This window comes from Lepidochelys kempii, chromosome 12, assembly GCF_965140285.1.
Source record: "Lepidochelys kempii isolate rLepKem1 chromosome 12, rLepKem1.hap1, whole genome shotgun sequence".
NCBI lineage: Eukaryota > Metazoa > Chordata > Testudines > Cheloniidae > Lepidochelys > Lepidochelys kempii.
Genome location: NC_136391.1, coordinates 21,935,125 through 21,961,924, shown reverse-complemented (window position 1 = coordinate 21,961,924; position 26,800 = coordinate 21,935,125). Strand labels below are relative to the sequence as shown.

Genomic DNA, 26,800 nt, shown 5'->3' with positions numbered 1-26,800 from the left:
ATGCAAAGTGAATGTTTGCAAGAGGGAAACTTATGAGGAAGATGACATTCTTGTGTTTGGTTAGTGTCTCTGTCACCTAGCATGATTTTGGTTTTGACTCTTGACTATTGAGGGAATGCCTAGAACCAGGCTGAGTTCCTTTTCCCAAAGGCTACCACAGCATAGGTGTGGGAAACAATAAATGCGCTTGCACTTCCTGGTAGCTAATCAGGTTTGAGGTCTGAGCTGATGGATAATAGCAAGATGAAGAACCTGGAAATACTAATCTCAGACTCCATTCAGAGACGGAAGTCTAAATAGTGTGCTGGTGTTGCTGAAACTCAACCTCTCTGAATCTTCTGTAAGGTAAGTACTGTACATAACTTTTCTTTTTGTGAAATGCAGCATTTAACAATTCACTCATATAAACCACCTAAGGGGCAGAAGAGAAGCTACATCTTCATGTTCCACGTCTGACAAAACCAGAGCACGTTATCCGTGGTGATTAATAGAGATAGTTTTGTCTGTAGTATCAGGAGTAGATACTGTGAGGTGCCAAAGTGCTGCAGCTTGTAAAGCCTTTCATAGAAATAAGAATCATAGAATATCTGGGTTGGAAGGGACCCCTCAGGAGGTCATCTAGTCCAACCCCCTGCTCAAAGCAGGACCAATCCCCAATTTTTGCCCCAGATCCCTAAATGGCCCCCTGAAGGATTGAACTCACAACCCTGGGTTTAGCGGGCCAATGCTCAAACCACTGAGCTATCCCTCCCCCTTGCAGGCAACACTCCCAGATGTCTGCTGAACCGAGTTGGTGACCACTTGAAAATTCAAACAGGAAATTTTAAATTTTAAAATGTTGCCTAGTCTTAGCATCGTTTTCTTGCTAGTTTCCCTAACATCTTAACTCTTCTTTGATCTATGTGGCACTCAATATTTCCAGGTTTTGTAAGACTGAATATTTCTAAAATTCTGTAGTTCTGACTGATTACACAGTCCACAGCAAAACAAAGCCATGCCAATCCTGGAAGGTACAGAGAGCCTCCACCACACAACTTCGGTAGGACAGGAGACACTAAGCATGTTGAAGGACCAAGCCCCCAAATTCTAGCATCTTTTAATGCTTGGAGAAGAACCTGTCGTGAACTACTATAGGCAATACCCGATCCTGAGCTCTTTTCTGTGAAAGCAGATTCATGATTTCATGATTTAATATACAATCTGTGAATTTTAATAACCACCACTTATCAGTACATCTATCATATTATATCTTTTGCAGCCGTTGAAAAACAATATTGGTGCTTTCAGAGCAGTTTCATCACAGATTAAAAAAGCCTAAAACAACATCGGCAAACAAAAACAATCATATGCCTACTTGACCGAGGCTACATAAACCTGTTGTTCAATTCAGAGAAGGGATTACAGCATTACTTTTTAGTGAGTTGCTTTTCATATGCAAATTTTTTTTCATAGTAAAGATCTGTATTTAATGGCATCAACATAAAAAACACTCCTATTTTTAGTTCCGTGATCATGGACATATAGATTTTCCTAGTGTCTGCAAGCCTACATTAATGTTAATTTCACCATTCTCCTTTGTATTTTGTTAATATCACAATCTGCTGTAAAACCTTGCCAAGTTTCTTAACTGTCATGTTAATTCCAAGATCTATTCCGCACACTTTGACATTTCAGGACAGAACATGGCAGTGAAAAAAGATTAAAAACAGCTTATAAGTATTATAAAATCTAGAACTTTACAGATGGTGGAATTATATCTGCTGAATAGAAATGCAGCACCTCAGAACACAATAATATTAGAATAGCCTATTGATTTCTAAGGTAAACATTTTTCAGAGCTGCCATAAAATATCTAAATAGTGGGGGAAACAATTCAAAAATGTAAGAAAGTTATTTTATTTTTAACATCACACTGGATGTGTATATTGTATCTGTGCTAGTATTACGTTTCAAAGGTTTTCTGTACCATATAAATAAAGGGCATAATAAGATCTTGATTTTATTCACGGTCAGTTCAAAGTTCACACAAATTATTTCACACAGGGGATTTGTCTGAGGGTTTTTGTGTTAAAGAAATGCATTAATGTACTTTAGATATTAAATGACAATGCCACATGGTAAGAAATTTGCACGAATGAACAGGAAATTAGACACTGTTTTTTTAAACTGATTGCTAAAGAATGTACACTGTTTAAATGCATACTATCAATTTCAAAGGGAAGCATTTGCTGATTCCAGGAAGTTTAAAATCAGCTAATCAGAAAGTAATACAAAGTTAGAGTTGAATATGCTTTTTTTTTAAAGGAAACTGTTTCTTTAAAAAAAAATCCTTTCCCCTTTTCTTTAAGGAGTGCTTATTATTTCCATCATCCTTGTTGAGTTGTTGATGAATAGCTCACATCGTTTGCCAAACTCCACCCTCTGTCTTTTTTCTAAACCCTTTACTCATTATTTGCTCAGTCTTTTTCCCACAGCCTAGACAGCCTGTCAAGGCAGCTTAAATAAAACACTGTATTAACATTAGGAAATGGCATTCAGTTCCCAATTGATCTCCTAATACTTTATGTTGAAATGATAATTGGTACAGTCTTCATTGAAAAAAAAGAGAGAAAAACTACTTTTCAGTCACCACAAGGTATTATCTTAGCTGATGTATTCAGAACCAAACAGATACATTTTTAAAATCTCCCCCATCTGCTGGAGACTACAGTCCACAATTCTTTTCAGCTGACATAATCCACATTGATTCGTTCAGCAGATAAAATTCAGGCCACTTCTGCCCTTTATAGGAGCAACATAATACCAGTCTTTATTCAGTAACAATGTAACATAATGGGATCGGAATGTGCAAAATGACTGTTCTTAAATTACTGTGACACACAAGGGTCCAACACAAGCTGTGGTTTAATGTAAAAAATCATTAGGCACAGATTACTAAAGTGGTCCTGCATTAACAAGGTCCTACCAAGACTATTTATGATATTTTTCAGGGGGGAAAAAGCCCTATTTGCTAATATCTTGATTATGAATGTGTTTTTAAGAGGAAAAAATCTGCTGTTTTTACATGAAGAAAATAGTGTTTATTCAATAATGAGTGCAACAGTTAAACGTCCCATGAAGACCTTTTCCAAAGAACCAAGTTAATCTGTTAGACACTGAAGCACACTCACAACAAAATCTAAATATCAAAAAGATTGTTAAGAGAGTTGCCAGAAATGAATATTTTGGTACACTGCTATATCAAACACATTTAAAGGACCTTCAAAGAGTACACTTCTCCTCTTTTGATCTAACCACAGACCACTAGAAGAAATCTAGCAAGTTGTTGCAACACAGCTCAGGGGTTTTGACTCTATGTATATCATCTCTATTTAACAATCTTTCCCTCATATACTTACAAATCGACCTATCAACAGAAGAAAGCTCCAATGAAGGAAAGCAGTCAATTTCATCCCTACTAGACCAGTCTTTATGCAGTAAGTGTTCTATGATCATTCTGGAGCCCAAAATGTAAGACTCTCTTTGTACAATTGTTTCCTTCTATGATGAAAAGAGTGGTTTATTAGAAAATCTAAGGTTTAGGACATTTAACTTTTGATTAAAAAGTATTTCAATCTAGTATTACTTGCTTTAATAAAAGAACAAACAACCCTTTCTTGCCCCTACCAAAAATTATCTACCCATATAGTCACTGGGCTTTGATGTCAAGGCAGATAATCTAACTGCCTTACATTAGAGTTAATGGGTAGACTTTCTGGCACAGTGTTAGTAGCTTTTTGATGCATGGTTAGTGGAGTCTTGCCCTAAAGCCATTGTAGCTCAAGCCCAGGGAGATCAGCCCAATGTAAGGCTAATCCTGCAGTAGCATAAAACCAACCTATGAACTTTTGTGACACACACTACTGCCAGCATAGCAGGGAAAAGGGAATGTGGTTAGAATGCCTTAGTGCCAATTAAATCCTCATTTGTGGTTTTGGTCCTTTGAGCCTGTTTGCAGCTAGCATGAATTAGAGCAGCTTTTAGGCTTCTCTAACTCCATTCATGGAGAACTGCGCTGCACACAGCAGCAAAATGATTGGGGAAAAGCAAAAGCTTTAAGCCATCATTGGACATGTACACTTCTGACCTACACCCTGTGTACATCAAGTGCACCCCAGGATATGGCCCAGTTGATTGCTGATGTGTATAAAGTGGGTGGGCCAAATACTGCTCATTCTACTCTCACATGGCGACTATGGGAGAAATGAGAGCAGCATTTGGCTGTATTTTACTATTCTTGCATCCAAAAAACTACTAGAACCAGGTGAATTTTTAAATAGATTTGCTTCATCTATACTCCCACTTTTTGTGCTCACTTCCCACGAACATTTGAGCAATAGGGTTTTCCTAGCATGACCGTTTGTAAAAAGTAAACTTCAAATATACAGGCGTATTCGTGGAAACTGAATCTTTAGATTCAGACACGTGAGTATTCCCACCCAAATTGGTTTCACACGCATCCAATGAATTAACAGAATTAACACCATGAAACTTAGCTGACTAATCACAATTAACGAACACTGGAGCTGGGCAAAGAAAGAAAATTTCATTTTGTGGAGGATTTTGAAATTTAAAAATTTGGTTTTGTTTCAATTAGGAACAAAATAAAAAAAATTGAAATTATCTGGCAGAATGAAGACAGGTAATCTGGAGCCATGATCCTGGGAGCCAGGGATTCCAGGACTTCAGATCCTCTGCAGCTCCCTTTGGAGGTTGATATAAGCTGCCAAGGAGTCGGGTGGGTGAGCTGGCAGGAAACTAGGCAGGTTTCCGTCTGACTCCGGCCTGGGTTCCCTTAGAACTTCCTTGATATCCAAATGCCTTTGCAAAATGTTTAGATTTTGACACATGGGCAAATTCCTACAAAAATGTTTTGTACAAAGTTTTCTGAGCAGTTCTAACCAACACATCTTGAATAGCAAATACCTGCAAAAAGTTGCTCACAGTCAACCCAAAGCATTAAATAAGCCACACACAAAAAATTAGCTGGATACTTTTGAATAATGTGTTACATAAGCAGCTCACTTTTGTTAGATAGTTACTAGGAAATGATTTTAAAAGATAGTACAAATCAACTTCACGATTCTAACCATCTTTGAAACTCACTATATTTGCATATTTTAGTGAACCTGAGACGTCAATCTTGACTGCACATATCCAATAACTGAAACATGTGGCCTTAAAACCTTCAATCAATATAAACCTTTTAGAGCCCAAGCTTCACAAAACTGTATCAAATATATATTTGATGAGAAGAGGGTTAATTGAATAATTGATTACTGAGTTGCAATTAAGTGCCTTTCAGATATCTTTGGGAAATAATGAGATATAATAGTGATAGATATTTATTAGTTTATCAGCTATCCCTGATTTATAGGTATAATTTATTTTTTAATTTCCAAAGTCAATTTTAACATTTATATATTTTAATAATATAGTCCCTAGTGAGAATCAATATAGACTGTATTTTCACCATAGGGCTATCAACAGCTACGAGAGAAATCTATACTTACCAATTCAGCCAGTTCCACTGCAATCTTCAATATTATAAATACCTTGTGTATGATATACTTTGCTAAAACTTTCAAGCTTTGCCTACTAACGGCACTCACATAGCATAAAATATTTGTTGTAAAAAAGGTTAACCAACTCTAAATGTGCTTACAAATCGTGAAATAGGTATTTTTAACTACAAAAATTTCACAAGATCTTTAGGAAAAATGGAATTTGCATTGTATGTATGTTTCACCTTATGATTAATTTTTATCCAAATGGAAAATAGTTTAATGGGAGTCACATTCGTATCAATTGCCAAGAGGAACACTGGGACGCTTTTAAGTGGACTAAACTTAATCTATAAGAAGCTGATCATCAAAGCTGTCTTCTACTTACTCCTCAAGACTACCATTATTGTTATTTCTTATTTACATTGCAGTAATGCCCAGAGCTCCCTGGAAAGATCAGGGCCTTGTTGTGGAAATATATAAAAGGCCCTGCTCCAAACAATTTATAATCTAAAACAGGATAAGATTTGGTAAAATTGTCTAATTGCTCAACAGCTGATAAGGAGCCATAGAGATGAAATATAACCCTCTTGTTACAGAAGTTTTGATGTTAAGGGCATTCAACACTTTGCAGCATTAGTCCCTCAGACACTATAATCACTCCCTGCTGCCACTGACTGTCATTTGAATTACTGCTTATTAACCATCACCAACAAAAACTAACTTTTAGGGTCTGATCCTGCATTCATTCCAAAAGCAGAGCTCCCGCTGACATCAGTGGCAACTCTGTAACACTCCATAGAAGGAAGGCAGGTTCTAATTAGTTTAGGAAAATATTTCAGCTATTTTTGATTGATACTTCCAAGATGTGATGAGAATGATGAATACAATAACTTCACATTTTCACTGAAAAATCTGAATCTTTCTTTTGTGACTGCCACCTTATAATTAAGCATTATGAATTAGTGTGGGGAGTTAGAGGGTACTGTGAGGCATGAAACAGAAGGCTGAAAGGAAAAAATCAAAATACTTCCCTTTCTTTAAGTTAAATATCTACTAACAATAGCCCTTGATATATTAAATGTCCATTTATATTATTCCTTATTGAGCAAATTCCCTCAATTACAACCATGTAAATCCAGAGTAATTCCACTGTATTTCGTCATTTAAATTATTCTGCCTAGGAGCAGTAGAATTCTGTGTGGGATTAGGGGGTGCATGGGGCCATGTACTCATTAAAACCACACCTTGGCTCTCAAGCCATACCCATAACAACACTCATTGGTTGAAATACATCACTGAATTTTTGGCCTTTTAATCCTCTGACCTATTGAAGTCTGAGCAGGCCCTTTAAGGTCAGTAAAGCTACTGTGAATTTACTCCAATGTAGCAGAGCAACATTTAGCCCTTAGAGAATGCTTTTGTTTAATATTGGCTATCAAAACAAGGCACTCAAATTCCATGGACACCTGGTATAACCTCCCTTATGCACTGCACTTTATATTGTGTCAAGGGTGATGTACACTTTATGTTGGGTCTCACAGCAAAATGACAGGCACTGCTGTCCATTGACAAAACCACATGACAGTTAGATGTCACATACAGAGAGTGCAGATGTATTATCACTCTACCACTTAGACAGCAATGACATCCTTTGAATCTCAAGAGACAGTGTTTCAGACGAGCTAACCTAAGTGTGCCAGTTGTACACTCCGCAATATTGACAGTCAACAATTCTGTGTACATCAATGGTGAAAGAATACTAAGACTTAAAGACAACTGATTTCAGTTTTTATAACTGAAATAATGATAACATAAAAGAGATGACTGTGGATAATAGTCTTTAAAAAAGGAATCCAACATAATGCTGATGTTTAAAAGATTGTTTAATTGATTTTTTTGTTTCAAATTTGAAACATACATTCTATATAATGGATAGGTTTATTCAAAAAGATGCTCTGATACAATTTCTTACAAAGTAATGTATCACAGAACATATGATCATTTTGTTTTAAATTGTCCTGATTCAAAAGAAAAAGCAGTAGCTTTCTCCCAGGTAAATCTAAGGACAATAATATAAAGTAACCTCAAGGTGAATCATCACACTGACTTTACTCTTCATGCTAGTGCTAATGCGGTTTGTGTTTGGTCTTCATTGTTAAAACTGAGAAATTTCTTTACAAAAGGTGTAAATTTTCACTTGGGACATGAGTCAACAATTGTGATTTGTTCTTAGGCAACATATACCATTTGTAATGATAAAAAAAGTTTTCACTAGTGAAAATGAAAGTTTTGTTATTGGCAAAAAATCTGAGTTTCTTTTTAAATTTGAAAATTTCAAATGTTGCATGTGGAAATTTATAAACTGAAAATTGATTAACATTTAAAGCTGTACAAAGCTACACTAACGGTCTTAAGTGAGAATGAGTACATTGTTTTAATACAACCATCCTTTGGACCTCATGAATATATTATCTCATCATGTCATTAGTCAGACTATATTTTTCTACTAGCAAAAGGACAAGTAGAATCATACTTTAATGCATCAGCATTTCATCAGGCAAAATAAAATCATTTTAATTTAAAACTTAAAGAGAATGGAATGTTCAACACATATAATACACAGCAAAGGGACTCTGTGGAATAAACAAGTTATTTTCTCACTTTGGGAATGACCATGCCTAACTGATTCATGGTTCTGCTGTGCTTCACCACTTATCACTTTGCAGGTTACTCCTGACTCATAAAAATAACATTTATGAATTCTCTTCCTTCCTCTCAATGCATGAAATTTACCTCTCACTGCACAAAGCCTGAGTAAAAGGAGCGAAGCAGGAGATTGGGGGATGGAATTCAACCTTTCAGCCCCCTGGTCGGTTGTGGGGCTGCTGTGAGGGCTATCAATGCTGCTATTCCAACCTATGGAAAAGCCTCTGAAATTCCTATGCATTCTAGCAAATGGATCAAATCTATGGAACCCTCCACAGCTCTACAGCCATATTGTACATGCCTCTCCATGCCAGCTTATTCAGACCAAGTACAGAGGCTCATTTGGTCATAGGTAAGGGACAATAAGGTAAATCTGCCCATGTTTCTCCCCTTCCCTCAAAGGGACACCCTTGGTACCTGGGGCCTCTGTACTGGGGTGAATTTCACCATTAGTGAACACAGTTGGTGATCCTGCAGCCGTTATTTAGACAAAATGTTCACTAGAGTAACAGGATTTTTGTCTGGGTAAACCATACAAGATTAAGCATATATATAGTCTGAAATGCCTTCCAAGTTTCAAAAAGGGGCCACATTTTTGACTGGGACATCTCTGCATTGCCATAATACACATAAAAATAATAATTGTATTTTGCAGCTTGAATTCTCATTCTAACTATTCAAGCCTTTTGAATTGCCAGTGTAAAGAAGGTCTGCAGTGTGGGTACTTCAATCATATGGCAGAATTAAAGGATGACTTCAAACAACTCCACTATGCATTGTCATAGGTGGCATGCTCCAAATCGCCCCTGACACAAGTATAACCTACATGCATGAAACACAGAGCCATGGATTGGGGATGTTTGGGCTCAGGTGGCAGGGTAGAGGAGCAATCTCTTTCTGTGGCACATTCCCCTCTGTACAGCTTGGCAATTACACAGGAGGAACTGCTGGTGCAACGAGCAGTAACTGACCATTGCATCATCATCTTCCATTTTACAAGCTTCAAGGGGAAAACCAACAGCAGCATTACTCCTAAGATGGGGCCTCCTGAGCACTTTGAGGAGATCTCCAGGGATGTAGGCTGGTTTTCCTGGGGAGCCATAAGCTCCACCAGATTTATAGACCTCACCCTTTCCCCCCGCTCTGTGATCTCCTAAACCCTCTTCCTCAAGGGCAGCAGACGGAGGAAATACCACAAGGTGAATCATCTCCCCTGTGTTGAGAACTTTTCTTCATTCATGGGTTTTTCCTTTGGAGGGAGGTATTTTCCCCTAAATTATCAGTGAACTGTTACTGCATGAGATTGTAACTGATTTTCCCATTCCATATCTATTAACATTTAATATCTAATAAAAATCAGAAAGCCCCCTGGTAAGATGCCTTGATACTACGGTGATGAGCACTGAATAAATGGCTAGATAGATGGATCCTAAATATTTCCTTTTATCCACTTTATATAGCACAAAAATTCAGTAGACATAGTGACAAATACATCTACAATTATATAAAGCTTTTGGGGTATTTTACTCCTATTCAGACACAACATTTACTAGTGTCGGTCTAATCATAAATATAATTATTCTTGAGTGCTCTATTACAAAAACCAATAAACTAGGCCTCAATAGAGATTCTGAAATTACTTAACTTTTCTTTAGAAAAATATTAAAACAGCATTATCACATCAATGAGAGGAAAAGACAGGAAGATAATAAAGTTATGTTAAACCTCCCTGTATTTACTCATGTGTGAAACAGTTATGTCTGGTCACATAATTGCAATGGTTCTGAGAAATATTTCATATTTTATAATGAACATTAAAAGAGTTTGTGGATCATTACTTTATATGAGTTCCAAAGTTATTACATAAAATCCAACAGGAATGGTTATAAATTATTTGATCCTCTAGTCTGGCCTTGGTAAACATAACATGAAGGCTGAAACATCTCAGCAGACAAGATTCATGGTAATAGGTAAAGTGTTTCTACAGTTAAAGAAGAAAACACCAGAGTACTTGTAAGCAAGGCTCTTAACATTTTTTATTTGCTGTTCCAAAGAAATTCTTTTCAGCAACGAGCCTAAGCCATTAAAAAAAAATAGCTTTGTCTAGAACAAAAGGAAAACTTGCTCACAGGCATGTTCTTTCGCCTACCAATTTGGCATGGCCCTAAAGTCACTGTCAAATTCTTGAACTTACAGCACAGTATGTGTTTAAGATACTGTACTTAGCCAGGAAATAATATCACAAGCAATTATTTGATTTTAAAAAGGATCCTGAGGAGCATCTCATTGAAATACGAAAAATACAGTATACTAACAAAAATTACATACTTGACACAATTATGTGGAATTTTTGTCTTCAAAATAGAGTTGGCAGCCAGCATTTTAATTAATAAATGATCATTTGTGTCAGAGATAAATGTACCGGTAATACAAGATTAATTGTGTCCCACTTCCTCCTATTTGCTCATATTTTTATCAGGCTATTATATTTTGTGTCAAAATATGGAGTGGTTTTTTGGTTGATTTTCATTCTATAAAAGCTTTCAAAGAATATTAACATGGCAAACTCATTCAGATACACAGAACAAAACATTCAATAACCTCAGAAAAGTAAGTTTAGATATTCTTGTCAATTAAAAACCACATGTAAAAATACATTTAGGAAGGTTCAGATCAAATGTTCAAATCCTGCAAACCCTCAAATGAGTATTCCCTAGTCACTTGAGTGGTCCAATTGCTCATGTATGAAAATCCCTTCATTGCAGGAATTACTGGGTGAAATTCTATGGCCCAGGTTTTGCAGAAGGTCAAAGTAGATGATCCTAACGGTCTCTTCTGACCTTAAAAATCTATTAATGGGTTTTCAAGTTTGAGCTTTATGGGCCTGATCCACAGACCGTTGAAATTAATGGAAAGACTCATATTGACCTCAGTGGTCTTTGGATCATGGCCTATGGAGTATCTGATGTAAGTCTTATTAGCTAATTGTTTTTTCAACTTTATTCCACAAATTCCTAAAGTTTTATTAAAGCAATAAGCAACAATTCTGTGGTTACTAAAGGCACTTAGCTTAGGGACATTCTTTCATCACAAACACTTGGGTATTGAACCTGCATGCCTTGCAATCATCTACCCTTGATGTTGAAGATGTCCACTGTAACTTCACTCTCTGTTGAGTGTTCCTAGCCAAAAGACATTCTGTTTTACGTTGTCAGCTACCTTACAAATATCTCATTGGGAAAATGTAATGCTTGCTTTAAATGTTATGCTATTCTTTAAATTTTTTGCATCAGAGGCACCCAGACTAGTGATGAAATATTTTTAAGATGCATTCTATTTTCTCCTTCATTTTCTTCATTCACCTGGGTTCTTTCAGTACACTTGAACATTTCATCTTCACTAGTTGTCCACCAATTGTTTGCATAAGTGTTTAATTTGTTAAATAACTACTTTCTCCTCAATTCATTTCTCTTTAGCTTTCTGGGAATTTTTAATGAAAATACAAAATTACTTTAGTAAAACTCTCAGATTAAAATGAGAATGTTTTCAGTATTTCTCAAGTAAAAGAAAATGTTCATATTTAAAAAGAATTCTTTTCTGTATGTAAAAATGCATAGCCAATACTATAGACACTGAAAGACCTCACAAAAGTACCAATCCGCAATGTAAGGAACAGTGTGGAACTGGATAAAGCAAGAAAACTACCCAGTATTCCTATAATGTACCAAATCTATTGAATTAACGTATTCTCATAATGTCTTTGTAATTTCAGTAGTATGAATTTATGTCATTACACTTTTTGTTAGTTCATGGAGCTAAACTATCTGATTTAGTTTATATAGAGATATAGATACAGACAATATAAACAATACAACAAAGTTTTTAGAGGTTTTTTTGAGATACTTGGTTTTTAAAGATAATATATTCATCATTGTTTTTCTTGTACTGGAAACATGTTAAAAATATTTTGCTATGTCCTCTAGGTGGTGCTAATACTGCATAGCTTTGACTTTTCAGCACAATGAAAACATTAATTTGCTATGAGATAATTTTTGACGTAAATGTAAAATGGTGCCCATTCGAACTCAGTAATGAAGCATGGTGCATTTCTACAGCTCCTAATTTGACTAGTTAAATGACTCCATTACGTGTCTAACAGACAGAAGCAAATAATTTCTGGTCAGTTGACGCTCACTTATCCGTATCATTTTACCCTGAAAATAAAGTCTCTAATCTACAGTTTCTTTGTCTTAGTTTTTTTAAAATATTATTAAAGCAAACATACTTAAATAAGAGAGATTAAACCAACACAAACTAATAATTAAGACTACAATTCTGAAATAAAATTTATGTAATATGGGAGGATGAATAAAAAAATTTAAATTGAAATAGTAAATTAAATGAATGCTTGTCCTGGTTATTTCAGCTGTATTGTCTGACAACATTTCTATTTTTTTAAATAAACGCTTTTTCAAAATCATTGATTTTGAAAGTCCTGTTAAATACTGTTAGCTACTCTGTTAAACTTTATCACAAAACTTTGAGAATGTTTAGACAGACCCTTTATGGTGTATAGCAATAAAATAAAAATGCTGCCTTTATAAATATCAGGTGATGAATAATTTTGCCCTGAGGAAAAAAATGGTTAATGCTGAATCTTAATGTTCCTCATCTAAATGCTTTTTCTTCCTGCTAAAAACAAGTTTAGAATTAAAGCATATCACTTTACACATATTGCATGCATATTAGTGAGACACAGCTGCTTATGTCCCACTCTTAAGAGCCATATGATTAAGTTATGGGATATCAGATAATCCAAAGTCTCTTTCTATTGGTCACCTTTCACAGACAAAGGCTTTTTAGTTTTAAGTCCATTTAATGACAGAATGTCCAATTCTATAAATGTGTGAGTAATTCCAGTGGAACACCTGTGGCTCCCTCCACTAGAATACCGAGTGGAAGATATAAAATGTCATTACAGTAACATTCACTGTCTGACTTTAACTGACAAAAGCAAAAATATTCAGAGTCAAGGCTGCCACTCCACCCCTGACGTATTCCATCATGCTCGGGTTTCCAGGGTCTCAGAGCAGTAAGTGTGATCTTACATATCATATCCAGTACCAGTTTTTAATCAAAACGAGGTGAGTTAAGGACATAGTGTCTGTTTTCTGGTTTAAGTTGCAGCCTTAGGGGATTCATTTACATGGAAGTTTGCAGGGTCAGAGTCACTTGACTCCTATAGTTGTTAACAGAAGAGATGGGACAAAATCTTCCTGAGCTATTTGGAAAATTTAGCACCTAACCTTATTTTAATGCCTTTTGCATTTACATTTCTTTGGGTTTTTTAAAGTTATATATATAATAAGATAGAGAATATTACAATTTTTTCCCCTATTTTAATACGTTTCATGAGAGCCTGAGACTTCTAAAGAATGGTGGGGAAATACATTCCAGGAGATCTAGACAGTGTCGAAGGAACTACTTTGATTCCTCCTTAGCTGAATCTTTTCTATTGATGTTGTCTTTGCAACCCATGGCAGCAGAACTGCTATGACCCAAATCTAAGTCTGGAAGGTTACATTAAAATGAATGGGCTACTTCTGAGTATCCATTCTTTGCATACAATATGCATACAATGAGTTAGGACTGAATTTACAACTAAAAGATAAAGCTGTTGAATTTCAGCAGGGTCAAGGCTAGCTCCTGCTCTCAAGGAAGGCAATGGCAAAACTTCCAATTGACTTCAGTGAGAGGAGGAGCAGACCCTATATGGAATAAAAGAAATGGAAGAAGTGATTCTCTATGGAAATGGCAGATGTTCAAAGAGGAGTTAATATCAGTATAAAGAATATGCATATAACCTAGCAAAAATACACTAAGGACACAAAAGCAACCTCTAAATTTGTGAATCAAAGATCTTGGATTCATAAGAGGAAGGATGGTCTACTGGTTAGGGTGCTAACATGGGTCTCAAAGATTTGGGTTCAATTTCCTGCTTCATCATAGATTTCCCATGTGACCTTAAACTTAGTCCTTCTGCGCCTCAACTCCCCATCAGTGAAATGGGAATAACAGCACCATCCTGCCTAACTGGGATATTGTGAGGATAAATACATTAAAGATTATGAAAAATACATTAAAGATCATGAAATGCTCAGATACTATAGTAATGGAGGTGTATATAAATACCTAAGACAGATATGTGTAGACTATTTTTTTTTCATTTTAGTTAGATATCTAAAAACCCAATTTGAGTGTACTGGTCGGACTTATTCAAAAGTTGGGGTGAGACCACCTTTAAAAAGAAGCTCTAAGAGCAATGAAAAGTTCATTTGGAACCAACAAAGCTGTGCACTCCCAGGCCTACTCCTGCTTCTACTAGCTTCAACAGGAACAGGAGCATATCCATGTTGTCAAGAACACCAAGCTACCAAGAATTAGAAAGATTAACAAGTGAAATTAAAGGTGAAGCGGTAAAAATGTATTGTGAATACTATTTAAGATCCAAAACCAGACACCAAAGATGGGCTCCATGCCAGAATTCTGCAGGAAGAGGCAAAGGAACAGGGAAGCTTTAGCAAATATCTTTGGCGGGAGAGGAAATGCCACTGGATGGGAGGGCTAAAGTAATAACAGTTCTAGGGAAGATCAAGGAAATTAAACACTAGTAAACCGAACTTCAGCAGTGAGGAAGGCATTGGAAACACTAATCAGGGACAAAACAGGGAAAGTTATGATTTAATTAAAGATATTCAGCATGGATTCACAAAAGGGAGATCATACGTAACAAAACTAATAGAATATTTTGAAAAAAAATAAACAAAAAATAAAATGATGAAGAAAGCCATGAGCATGATTTACTTGGACTTTAAGAAGGCTTTTGCTGCACTACCTCCTGAAAGACTAATTTACAATGCGAGTAAGTTTTGAAGAGAGGGCGAGCTGAATACTGGATAAAGGACTGGATAGGATATTGAAGGCACAGCTTTTCCTTACATTAACATAGAGAGATTAGGACCATGGGAGGTGTTGGCTGGTGTCCCACAAGCACCACTAATAAGCTGATTTTTTTTTCACTTTCCGTATCAGTGACCTGAAAGAAGAAATGTACAAGAAGGGGGATGAAATTTAGTCAATATAGAAAATGGAGGGGAAGCTGCAGACAATAAAAATGAGGGTGGCAAAAAATGAAAAATTCAGAATGTCTTTGAGGGAATATGGAAAGAGATTTGATGCAATTCAATAAAGAAAAATTTATTTATAGGCGCTGTGGGGAATTCTGAATAAAGTGCTAAAATCTTAATCACAAAACCTAGCAGCACCACAAAAAAGTAAAGATACTTCTGTGATACACAAACCGAGGTATTGACTGTAAAGTGTTAGAAACCATTTGTGCACTTTATAACAGAATAACAAAGAAATATTTGGAATATTGTACATCAGCTTTGACTACATTATCATTAAAAAAATTGAGAAAGTACAACACAGGATATCAAGTGACAAAATTATCTTAGTAAGTCAAAAACAAACCAGATCTATATTCCTTAGAAGAGAAGGTTAAGGAGTACAGAACTGCTATAGAAGGCTACTTAAGTTAGTGTCATATCTAACAGCAATTGGACATGAACTGATGCTAAGAAAAAGCAGGCACAAAAGGAATTCAGATGGAATTTCTTATGGAATATGCCACCAAGGACAGCAGTAGCAAAAACTTGTGCAACAAACTATTACAGAAGGAGTTGCTCAAAAGAAGGAAAGACAGAGAGTGTAAGTGATGGTTGTCCCTGACCTTCCATCCTAAATGACCTTAAAACATATGGGCCATGATTTAAAACATAGACACTTGCAGGCAACTGCATGCATATTATGGCCAGATCTTCAGCTGGTATAAGGTGGCTGAGCTCCATACATTTTCATGTGTATATATAATAACTGAAATGTATGCACAAATTAGGTGTAGGTACATACATATATCCAGGTAGGTATCTGGCTAGCCATGAAAATGCACAGATACCTGACTGGAAAGGGATCTGGCCCAGATCCCAAAAGGGAGTTGAACGCCCCAATACCTTGCAGGATCTTGGCCTGTGTGCATAGGTTATGCATTTACAAAAGTCCATGTGCATCTAACTTAGAAAACTGATACTTGTATTTTTCAGATTCTAAGGAAATATATAGAATGAATTTATGCCTTAATGGCATACATACTTTTTGATGATAGTAGTGGATCTCATGAACCATGTATGAAGCCAGTAGAATGATTATGCTAAAAATCTTATTCCACAAACCATCATGAAAATGAATAGGATTTACATACTATACTACCAAGGAGGCCCCGTCCCAGTCAGAATTAGTGCCCCATTGTGCCAGGTGCTACACAAACACACACATATACACACATACACATATTATCCCTACTGTCCTTCCACCTAGACATCACTAATTGGCTGTTTACTTAGGGTTTGTCTACATAGGGAGTTCTTCCAGACTAACAATTCCTGATTAACTCCATGTGTGGATGCTCTTATTCTGGAATAAATTTGTCTACACATATTGTTACTCAGGAATAGTTAATCCACTTTAAAATTCACACCGTACCTTTTTCTAGATTGACTTTCATGTGTAGACAACCTCTTACAAGCACTGTTGCATAAGTGGGCTTTGAGGACAGATTTCAATGACAGTTGCCTTATAGCTCAGATTGGAAAGGGAGTTCTTTGTACAGGGATAGTATACAAGAAGAAGGTGCAGGCAGAGTGGATGAGAGGCACAAAAGAAGGTAATCAAGGCTGACAACCCTGTTGTAGCAAAGGGTACAGGAAGTGACGTGATAAGACACTAACAAGACAAGGTGAGAAGATAGAAATATAAAGGCGGTATACACTATAAAAACTGATATTTTCAGACCAGTCTGTAGTGAAAACCAGAAGCCTGATCCAAACCCCCACTGAAGTCAGTGGAAAGTCCCCCACTGATTTCAATCATTCGATGAGGCCACAAAGGCTGCACTCATTCTTACTTTCTCTCCATCAACACTTGTTTTATTTTAACTATATTACAAAACAGCACTAAAACTGGCAAGAAATGTTTCCCACTGGTCTAATATTACAACAGGGATTAGCCAGTTTTTATATTGAAATACAGCATCCAGTCTGGCTATTCATGTAAAGGCATCAATATACATATAACTTCAATTAATGGCAATCAGAGTAACACATTCTTTGGAAAGAATTATTGCCAACTATCAGCCTTTTGTATTTAAAATGGCTGAGTTATAAATCCCTAAAAACTGTGAAACCCCAACAGCCCCTTAACTACAATGTCACAGTCTACAAGTTCAGTGTAATAAATACTAAAAATATATAGATTGTAAGACTAAGACGTGGATCAATAGTTAGGGACAGAAAGAGGGGGAGAGAGAGAGAGAGAGAGAGAGAGAGAGAGAGAAAGATAAGTTTATAGCACTCAAACAGCATAACAAGAAATTAATGAGTATGTTAAAGGTGCACTGTCCATTACGGCTCAAATGTTCCAATAGCTAATTGGGAAATGACAAACAATCACCTTCAAAATTGTAAAAAAAAGGCAGATACTATATATTATTTGCAGTTAAAACAAAACAAAACAAAAATATAAAATTGGAGTTAGTTGTTTGTTTGTTTTTTTACCATATTGCCCATTCACTGTGAGATTTCTAAAAAGAAAGGCTTTGTTAGCTGGATATAAAGTGGTTTCTTTAACTTTGGCCTAACTTTATCACCTGCAGCTTCCCTGTAACAGGATGATAAATGGCACAGGAATTCAGGGTTCCTCTGCTGAATCACCCACCTGTCAGGTACTTGTGTCCTGTATGAAGATTCAATCTAAATTACTGAGGAATCAAAATGGCAGGTGATCTCCAACCACGAAATAACGGGAGGGAGGAGTATCAAAGTGTCTTTCTTTTTCTTACTGAACAGAGGGTGCTACGGGTGGAACTGTGGGCCTTCAGGGCAAACCCTAGCAGCAGCCGACCTTGGGGAAAAGTGTTAGGCTGAGCTTTCTGTTTTGTTGTTATACTTACATTTGTTAATAAAGCCAAACCCCAGGAAGGAAGAAAGTTTGAATTATATACATGGTATATGCATGCTCTGTTCAGAGGAAGGTGGGAGCCTAATTTGCTTATACTCCCCCACAAAAAGATTTTCATAAAGATAAGAATATGGAAACTGATTCAGTTATCTAAATATACTAAAACTTTAATTAACAACAGAGCCTAGTTCAGTGCCCCTTAACGATAACCAGAACCATGAATACAAGGCTTCTTGAATGAAAACAAAGTGTTAAAATACCTGTCTGGATTTTCTCTTGAAAATCAGTCATTGAGAATCATCTGTCAGTAAGACAAAATTAATTACTACATGTAAAATTGAGAAAATCAACACAAATTTAAATATTACATAATATTACAAAAATTATTATAAAAATCCTATTGTTAATTAGTGATGCATGTATACCTTTTTTAATAATCAAAAATAGCCAAGATTTACCACTGTTATACATCCAATTTTAAAAAGTGTGTTTTTTTTAAATTTGCATTGACTATAGAAGCTTTGGAAAAAGTCTTCTACGAAATACAGTAACTTGCAAAATTCAGTCATCTTTTTGAATATTTGTTAAAGGGTTGTTGCTGAAGAAACCACGTTAGCTTAAGTGTTAGATGCGTGAGTTTAGCAGATAGAGTAAATAGAAGCCCTAACCACTTCATTCCCTAAAATCAGGGTAATTATCATGCTATCCCAGTGCAAATATTTTATTAATTTATGCAAAGCTGGTTTTATTTAGACAATTAAATCAATTGCTTTAAATACATTAAACATGTTTTTATATTTAAAATGTGAATTTAGCCCTGTATTACATTTTTAAGGCCTTATTCAAGAAGATTGTATATGTTTACATTTAAAGAAAGATTTAAAGGGCATTTGAAATTTGGCAGTGACCTCATGCACAAGTCCCCCTGACTAAGGCTCAGTGGAATCCAAAAATGATTTAAAAATTCTAGCTGTCATTTTATGTACAATATATTTACCAAAAGGAATGATTTCTAAATATATATATACCCCCTCTCTGTTATGGAGGCATTGCATTTGCATTATCTCCTTAAACACTGCTTAGCTTAACCACTTTTCAACACATAACCTGCTGTCCTTTCAATGAGAACAATTCTATGATTACAAGGGATAAGATGCAAGCTTGGTCTGGAATTCTGGCCTTGTACTCACAGGGCTTGCCAAGTACCGATTTTAAGTCTGACTCTGTATGCTTTCTTTTTTTTTAAAAAAATTAGACAATAGTTCATTTCCAGCTTCATTCTCCCTCCTTCCAAGCATCCCAACTCCCCCAAACAAGAAAGATTGTTTTGTGAATGCTGCATCATGTTACTCTATTCTGTTTTAGGGAGCAGAATATACATTGTGTAACAAAATGGAGAAATAAATTTATGCACCTAGCAGAGGACATGGGGGCTGGAATTTTAATGCTGTTCCACTATCTATTGACATGGATAACAGCAAATATTTCATTTCACTGTTCCAAACTGGCCCTCATGATGTTTAGCCCAAGCACGTAATACTACTCCACTAAAGTTAGTAGGAGTTTTGCCATTGACTTCAGTGGCAGCAGGATTGGGCCATAGAGCTCACACTGTGAGGTTCTGAGTGTCTCAAGTTAGGGACTGAACACCGTTAAGTTTCAAATCAAAATGGAGGACACTTAGCATCTTGCAGTATGGGGCCTCAAACGCTCACCCTTGCCTCAGAACCAATTCTATCTATGAGTGCACTCTCGCTGAGCACGGGGTATTTAGCTCTAACTATTAGTAAGCAAGCGGCTTGTGGCATTTCCTAAATTAAAAAGAAAAAACCTACTGAAAAACAACTAAAATGTAGTTCAAATCTTTGTAGAGCTGTAGATCACTCGGGACCTCTAGGAGGGAATGCCTTATGTTAAAGCAATCCCCTCTGGCATTCAGACTGGTGTTGATAGGCTCTGGAGGAAGTTGTTACTAGCCTTCCTTGATCCGAGGGTATGCCCCCATAACATAAAGCCCATAAGCGAAAAAAAGGGGTGGGGACAACAGATCCTAAGTTGTGATAAATGTACACCAGTTGAAGATCTATCCCAGAGAATTCCCATACATCCCTTCCCCAAAAGTGATCTCTGTGCTGTCTAGGCATCTTGTTTAAATTCCAACCTAACTCTTAAGCTCACTGCCCCAAACTACTTTAACAGTTAGCTGCTTTTTCATCAACAATAGACAATTATTTAACTTCCCTTTCTCTCTCTGTGGTATTTTGGGAATATACTGTACAACTGTCTGTAAAGCACTTTGCACATCTATGGAGTGATAGAAATAATTGATTTTCAGTGGAATTTGTATTCTTAAGTCATTCAGGTGCTTTTGAAAATCCATTCCAATAATTCTAATAATGAGAAATTCCATCCATCTAACCCATTGCTATTAAGTACCAGTCTGGAACAGAGCAGACTTCCAAAAACAAACACCATGGCAAGCAGTGTGAATTGCCATGGCAAAGACCTAGGCTCAATTCTCTGGCACTTATTCTTTCCCCAGACTGGCAAGGGTTCAGTGCACAGCAGGCTTAGTTCCTTTTGGAAGGCAACACTTCTTGGTCCTCTGCTGTGACACTCTATAAGGCCTAGCAAGGAGAAGCACTGATGCTTTGTCAGATCCAGCACTTCATAGTCAAGGAAGGTTGGAGTAAAAGTCCTCCATTAAGAACCGGGAGGAAAAATTTCCTCTGATGAGGATATAAAAAGAAAAAAAAAAGGGGGGGGGGGAGAGAATGAATGCTAAATTTGAAAAATCAATTATTCTGCTAAACAACAGTAGTGATAAATATAGCTGTCTCTACCCCCTCGTCCTCCTCCAGAGAAAAAATTGTTAAAAGACCCAACAAGCTGTTGAACTACAACCCTCAGTACTGTGCCATCACTTTAAAAGTACAAACAAAAAGATTTTATAAAACAGAAGCTACAGATCTCCAGACATGATTTTGGATTTGCCATCAGTGAATCCCCATTCTGTTCTGTTAGGTTTAAAACTTCCATTCTGCATTTGATGTGTGACCAAACCAGTGCAAATCAAACCTTGAAAATCACCCAGCAGAGTCCAGATCATGACTACAGTTTTTGATTCATTCCAGCTGAAGAGCAAATCCCCACAGTCACTTAAACAACCCTAAGATCTTCTTCCGCTTTGAAAAAAGCATTTGTCATTATCATTGTCTTTGGTCCAAATGTTGTACTTTTTAATGCAAAATAAGGTTACTGAAAGAGGTGATAAATACTGCTCCTCAAGCAATATGAATAAAAAATGGTGGTGACAAACTGGTTTCTGTTAAGCTGGGTCCTACTGAAGACACTACACTCATATTAGCATGCACAGTAAAATGCTTCACTTATTCAATCTATGGTTGATGAACTAGGGAATATTTAATTAAATGGAACACATTCATATGGTGGGGTGACAACACTGGACACTAAGCCTATGCGCAAGGCTAAGTGTAGCACAGGGGCAGGCAGCTCTGCCCACACAGAGCCTCACTGAAGGCAATGGGAGAGTGGATGAAGTCAGTGGGGGTCTGTGTGGGGGCAGCCATGTCCCTGTTCCCTTCATATTGCAGGAACAGGGCTAAACTTTGCCTTTTTTAATGAAATTTCTCTTTTAAACTATAGTCTTTTAAAAATTTTAACTTACTTTTAAAGTGATGATACTAAATGAAAGTGGGGCAATTCCAAGTGTCCCCAGGGCCACAATGACAATCTTCAAAATACTTCCTTAACCAAGAAACCCATGAAGAGATGTGCATAGATGGAAATGGAGCTGGGACCCTTCAACATGAGGGAAACCAACAAGCAAAAGGCAGAAGTATTATTCAAATAGGATGTTTTGTTGCTGGTGCATCTAAATATATTAGTCAGTTGCACCTTGTAGTGACAAAGGCCACCAAAATGTGATGGCTGATTGTCTTCCAGGTTATGGCTGGTGGGGAGAGGCTGGTACATGAATATCTGTTAAAACAGTAACTCAGAGCAAGCCTCAAAGCTGTCTTAACACTTCTACATTCAGGCACTCTCTACAAGGAGTGTGTATGTGCCAATCTGCATCTGGTTGCCAAACTGAGAACATGAATGACACAATTTTTGGTTTCTTCTCTTCAGCTGTGTACACTAAAAAAAAAAAACAACCCCTAAGAAACAAAGAATCTTTATATAAATTGAAGAACAGTCAGCAGATGGTATCATCTAGACCCATCTAATTCCAGGCCAGAAAATCTAAATCCCAGTTGTAGACAAGGAAATAAAGAAAATTTTATAGTGATTAATAGGGGAGAATAGTGACAAATAGAAAACACTGAGGGTTAGTGTCTCTGTTTCAAGCATGAAATCCTTATAGAGGAGAGTTATTATATGTAGTGATGGGGGACAGGAATAACATGCAAACATATAGTGTGACTGATTCTGATCTTACTTATACTTGTAAATCCAGGAGTTATTCCTGATTTACGCTAGTGTAAATGGGATCAGAATCAGACCCCATCTCTCTTTTTCTCACTAAGAAAATCTGTAAACTATTAAAACTATTAAATGAAATACCAGTTTCCCAAATACCTACACTGACAAAATATATTCCACTGATGATCCATCTATAGTATTTGTCAGTTTCTTTCTTTAAGTAGCTAATGAGGGGAGATACTTTAGAGTGAGGATGACCACTATAAAACTGGGAAAGACAATGATTCCTGCCTACTACATTCAGTGAAGGGGCTTATATGCTTTTCACTGTGTTTTCCATATTGTTTAAATGTGGTCATCATTGACTTCTTACTATACATGTAACAAAATTACAATTGGCTCAAAGCTAATAAAACACAGCAAAGAAAGACAGCATCGGGTCAGACTTCTGTTTTAATTATCTAACTGGTTTTCCAAACTTGCACAGGATTTGACCATAGCAAAAAAAGCAAAAGGCAAAACAAAACACAAAAGATGGAACCTGCAGCAGCTAAGGACTGAGAGTCAGAAGTACATTTTCACAAGAGGCTGGAACCCAGATTCCCTTTCTGTGGGTGCAATTTGTATCCACAAAATGAATTTTGGCCTCAAGTCTAAGTAGTTTCATCTCCAACTACCTGATTTTCACCTGCAGCTAGGTATCTCAAAGCTCAAATATCCAGATGCTGCATTGAGTTGTGGGTAGAAATGTGTGGGTGCAAACAGTACATGTCAAAGGGAGAGGCCACCTTACTGAAAATGTACCCATAATGAGATAACAGGCACCCCCAGGGCAATATACCATCCCATATAATTATCTGAAGTGGAGAAATAGAATTCGCTATAACTTGTATTATTACATCTACTATGAAGAGTTTGGGAGGGGGTTGCTTAGTCATTTGCTTGTTATTCATTTCTATCATTTCAACAAACTCAGCAAATTTGAAAAGTTTACATGGAATGTTCTTTCCTGTTTTCATGTACAGCGTTATGGGGGAGAGGGGTCTATTTTCTGAAGCAAATATTTCAATTTTCTTTCCATAGGTTACACTCAGACCAAGTGTATGAATAAATATATGTACTGTAGCTACATAAATATAAGCATACTAATCCATTTTTCCTAATATGAAACATATAAACACTAATCCATTCTCTGTATGAAATGTAAAACTTCACATGTTCTGTTCAAGCTCATTACTGACTAGTACCTTAAGCTTGTCAAGTGCTTAAAAGGAGCTTTCCAAGAGAAGTTTGTAGTTAAGCATATGGTAAGCTCGTCCAGTCCATATGACTGGTTGAGCATCGACCATTACTGTTGAAACACGTTTCCCTTAATATTATGACAGTATTTGTCAATGAAAATTAAATTGCTGTCAAACTTTTCCCACTAACTTACAGCACAACACTCAGAGAGCCAGCTCTATGACTCAAGCCAATAAGAGCTCTTCTAAATACTCATCCATTTTACCCACTTGTGAAAAGGTCCTTAAGGATTTATTTGTGGCTTTAGTAATAACTAATACGAGTTTTCAGATTTTTCTAAATATTATACTCCAAACCAATATATATGAAACCATATTTGATTTATTTAGTGGGCTTCCTTAATTTCCTCATTAGTTGGTTCAACATTTGTGAGTGTATCTGTGCAAAAGGTGTGTACAAAATCCCACACAATTATTTAATTGTGTATGAAGATACCTATTTTGCATGCACATATGCACAAACTAGCAGCATTTGCAAATATGAAGTGTGATCTTGCAAGCCCTTACACCTGTGAGCAGTATTGTCTGCTCAAATGTGTTTGCAGGATCAAGGCCTTAGTTGGTGTTATTAAAAAGACTCAAGCAAAATTACACTCAGAAAGTCTAAAAGACTACACATTTAAAATGAAAGATTACTGCATTTACTCCACTAAAATAATTCAGTAGCAGCTCACTGATGTTATTTTATTGGATTAAAAAAAAATGTTGTTAATTTCTCCCTCACCTTTGAACAAAATTTCACCTTTCATGCAAATGACTAAGAACAGCACCTACAAATATAATGCATTTCTGCATGGAATAATTATAATTAACCATGCTTCTATTTCTTCAAGTTTATTTAAACTTCCTAAAGAACTGTATTATAAGCATTTCTGCATTTTTACATCAGACTTAAAGAGGTCAATGATGAGTAAGTAGTTTGGCAGGAAAAATATATAGACAGGTACATCAAGTGCAACATAATACCTACTTGCATCAAGTAATCAGAGTAATGGTTACCATTTTTCATTTGGTGTGTAACCCTTGCCCCTATGCACACATGAATCCAATCTTACCTACCATCTTAAAAAAATACTTTTATAGTGAGGCTGACTTATCAGATCAATGTGAAATTTTACCTCTTTGTTATTGTTCTCTGTACCTTTCATGAACAAATTTTCTCATTACAACAAGCAGCTAATACCTTAACATCATCACACCTATTTTCCATGTTTGCACACATATTTACTGAAAACAGCTGAGCCAAATTTTTACCAATGTTGCTTATATTGTTGGTGCACTAGCATTCTGTAACAATTCCTACGGATTTCCCAGAACAATAGTCTTAATACGTGGAGATCTCTATTTTAAGCACTCAAGTGGTGATTTTCAATAAGGCCTCAGGGATTTAGAAGCCCAACTTTTACTGACTTTCTGTGGCAGTTGGGTACCTAATTCCTTTAGAAAACTCCATCCATAAAGTCTTTTGAATTAATGAGATTTAAATCAAACACTTCAGCAGAGACTTTTAAATTCAACTTATATGCAGCAGTACGTATGAATATGCAATAGCAAGTGGTGTATGCCTTTCAAACCTGTCATAGCTGAGATGGCTACAGATCCTAAGAACCAAACTTGGCCTTTGGCAGTATATATGAGACACCTATTGAATTTGGCCACAGAATGCAGTAACTAATATAGTATTCAAATGCAATAACTAATAAGTATTCAGGGATCTATATCTTTTTAAAAGTTACAGACATTACGTGCCCTTTTTGGTGCTGCTATTAGTAGTGGAATAAACAACAGGGTGAGCTCATATTGTGACAAAAGCCAAAAGCAAGACGTGTTTCATTTTTTTGATCTGGGGCTGCAGAAAAACAAATCAGAGGGCATACAGCTTTTTTAGTTTTGTGATATCTCTGTAGGGGTACAGGAAAGCACCCAGGTGCTGTTGCATGTTGAGCTTTTCACATAAACAATTTTCTACCTCTAAACGCAGTGGGCCAGATTTCAGTTGCAGCCAGTAACCCAAAGCCTAATTTTGGCAGTTTGTTGTACTTAGCTACTCTGCTGGGAAATGCATCATCATCCCCCCAAATCCAGACATAATATTAAAATGTGGAGAAGAAGGGAGTGTCTATTTATCTCTCTTACCTGGAGAGAGACGCAAAGATGATTAAGACTGAAAAAGGGCTGCAGGATAAGAAAGAATTCCAAAATGACAAATAAAATAAAGCATCAACCTTTTTTAATCTGAGATATTTCTTTGAGGAATGATTTGCAACTCAAAACGGTACTTGTGTGGCATGCACATGGCTTGGATATGATGAGCAGTTGGAGCAAAGATTAGCTGGAAACTCTAGCTGAAAAAAATGGGAGAGGGCTGATTTTTATCTCTGTTTGAAGGCGATACCGTCACACCAGCCCATCACAATTTCAGCAGATAGATGATGGTATTTCAGTCCCATTCTTGACATCCAGTACACAAACAGGTACATTTTGGCAGTTTAACAAAAGCCAATGTGGGTGGCAAGGTAGCTGCAAATTTAAGCATGAATGCTCTGGATGTGGGGGCTTGCACCTGATTACCAGATGCTTCAAGCAGATGGCCAGGGAGACAAGAGAACAAGGCTCATGGTTACTTTGATAGGGTTACGAAAAACACCAAAACCAGAGAGAACAGAAAAAAGAAATGTTTCCCTGCCTGCACAAGGTACCAAGATCAACTGGAACACAAATACATTT

The 26,800-nt window shown here is 36.5% G+C and overlaps 1 protein-coding gene across 10 annotated transcripts in view; it reads right to left on the bottom strand.

Moving 5' to 3' along the window:
• Positions 1-26,800, bottom strand: part of ZNF536 (zinc finger protein 536) — a 403,720-nt gene that overhangs the window by 59,653 nt on the left and 317,267 nt on the right. For 2 of the 10 annotated variants that reach the window (XM_078848112.1, XM_078848113.1), the window contains exon 7: positions 18,587-18,627. The exons of the other annotated variants lie outside the window; for them this stretch is intronic. In XM_078848112.1, coding sequence (XP_078704238.1) covers positions 18,614-18,627 — 14 coding nt within the window. In that variant the 3' untranslated portion in view covers positions 18,587-18,613. The remainder of the gene's footprint in view (positions 1-18,586; positions 18,628-26,800) is intronic. 10 annotated transcript variants of the gene reach the window in all.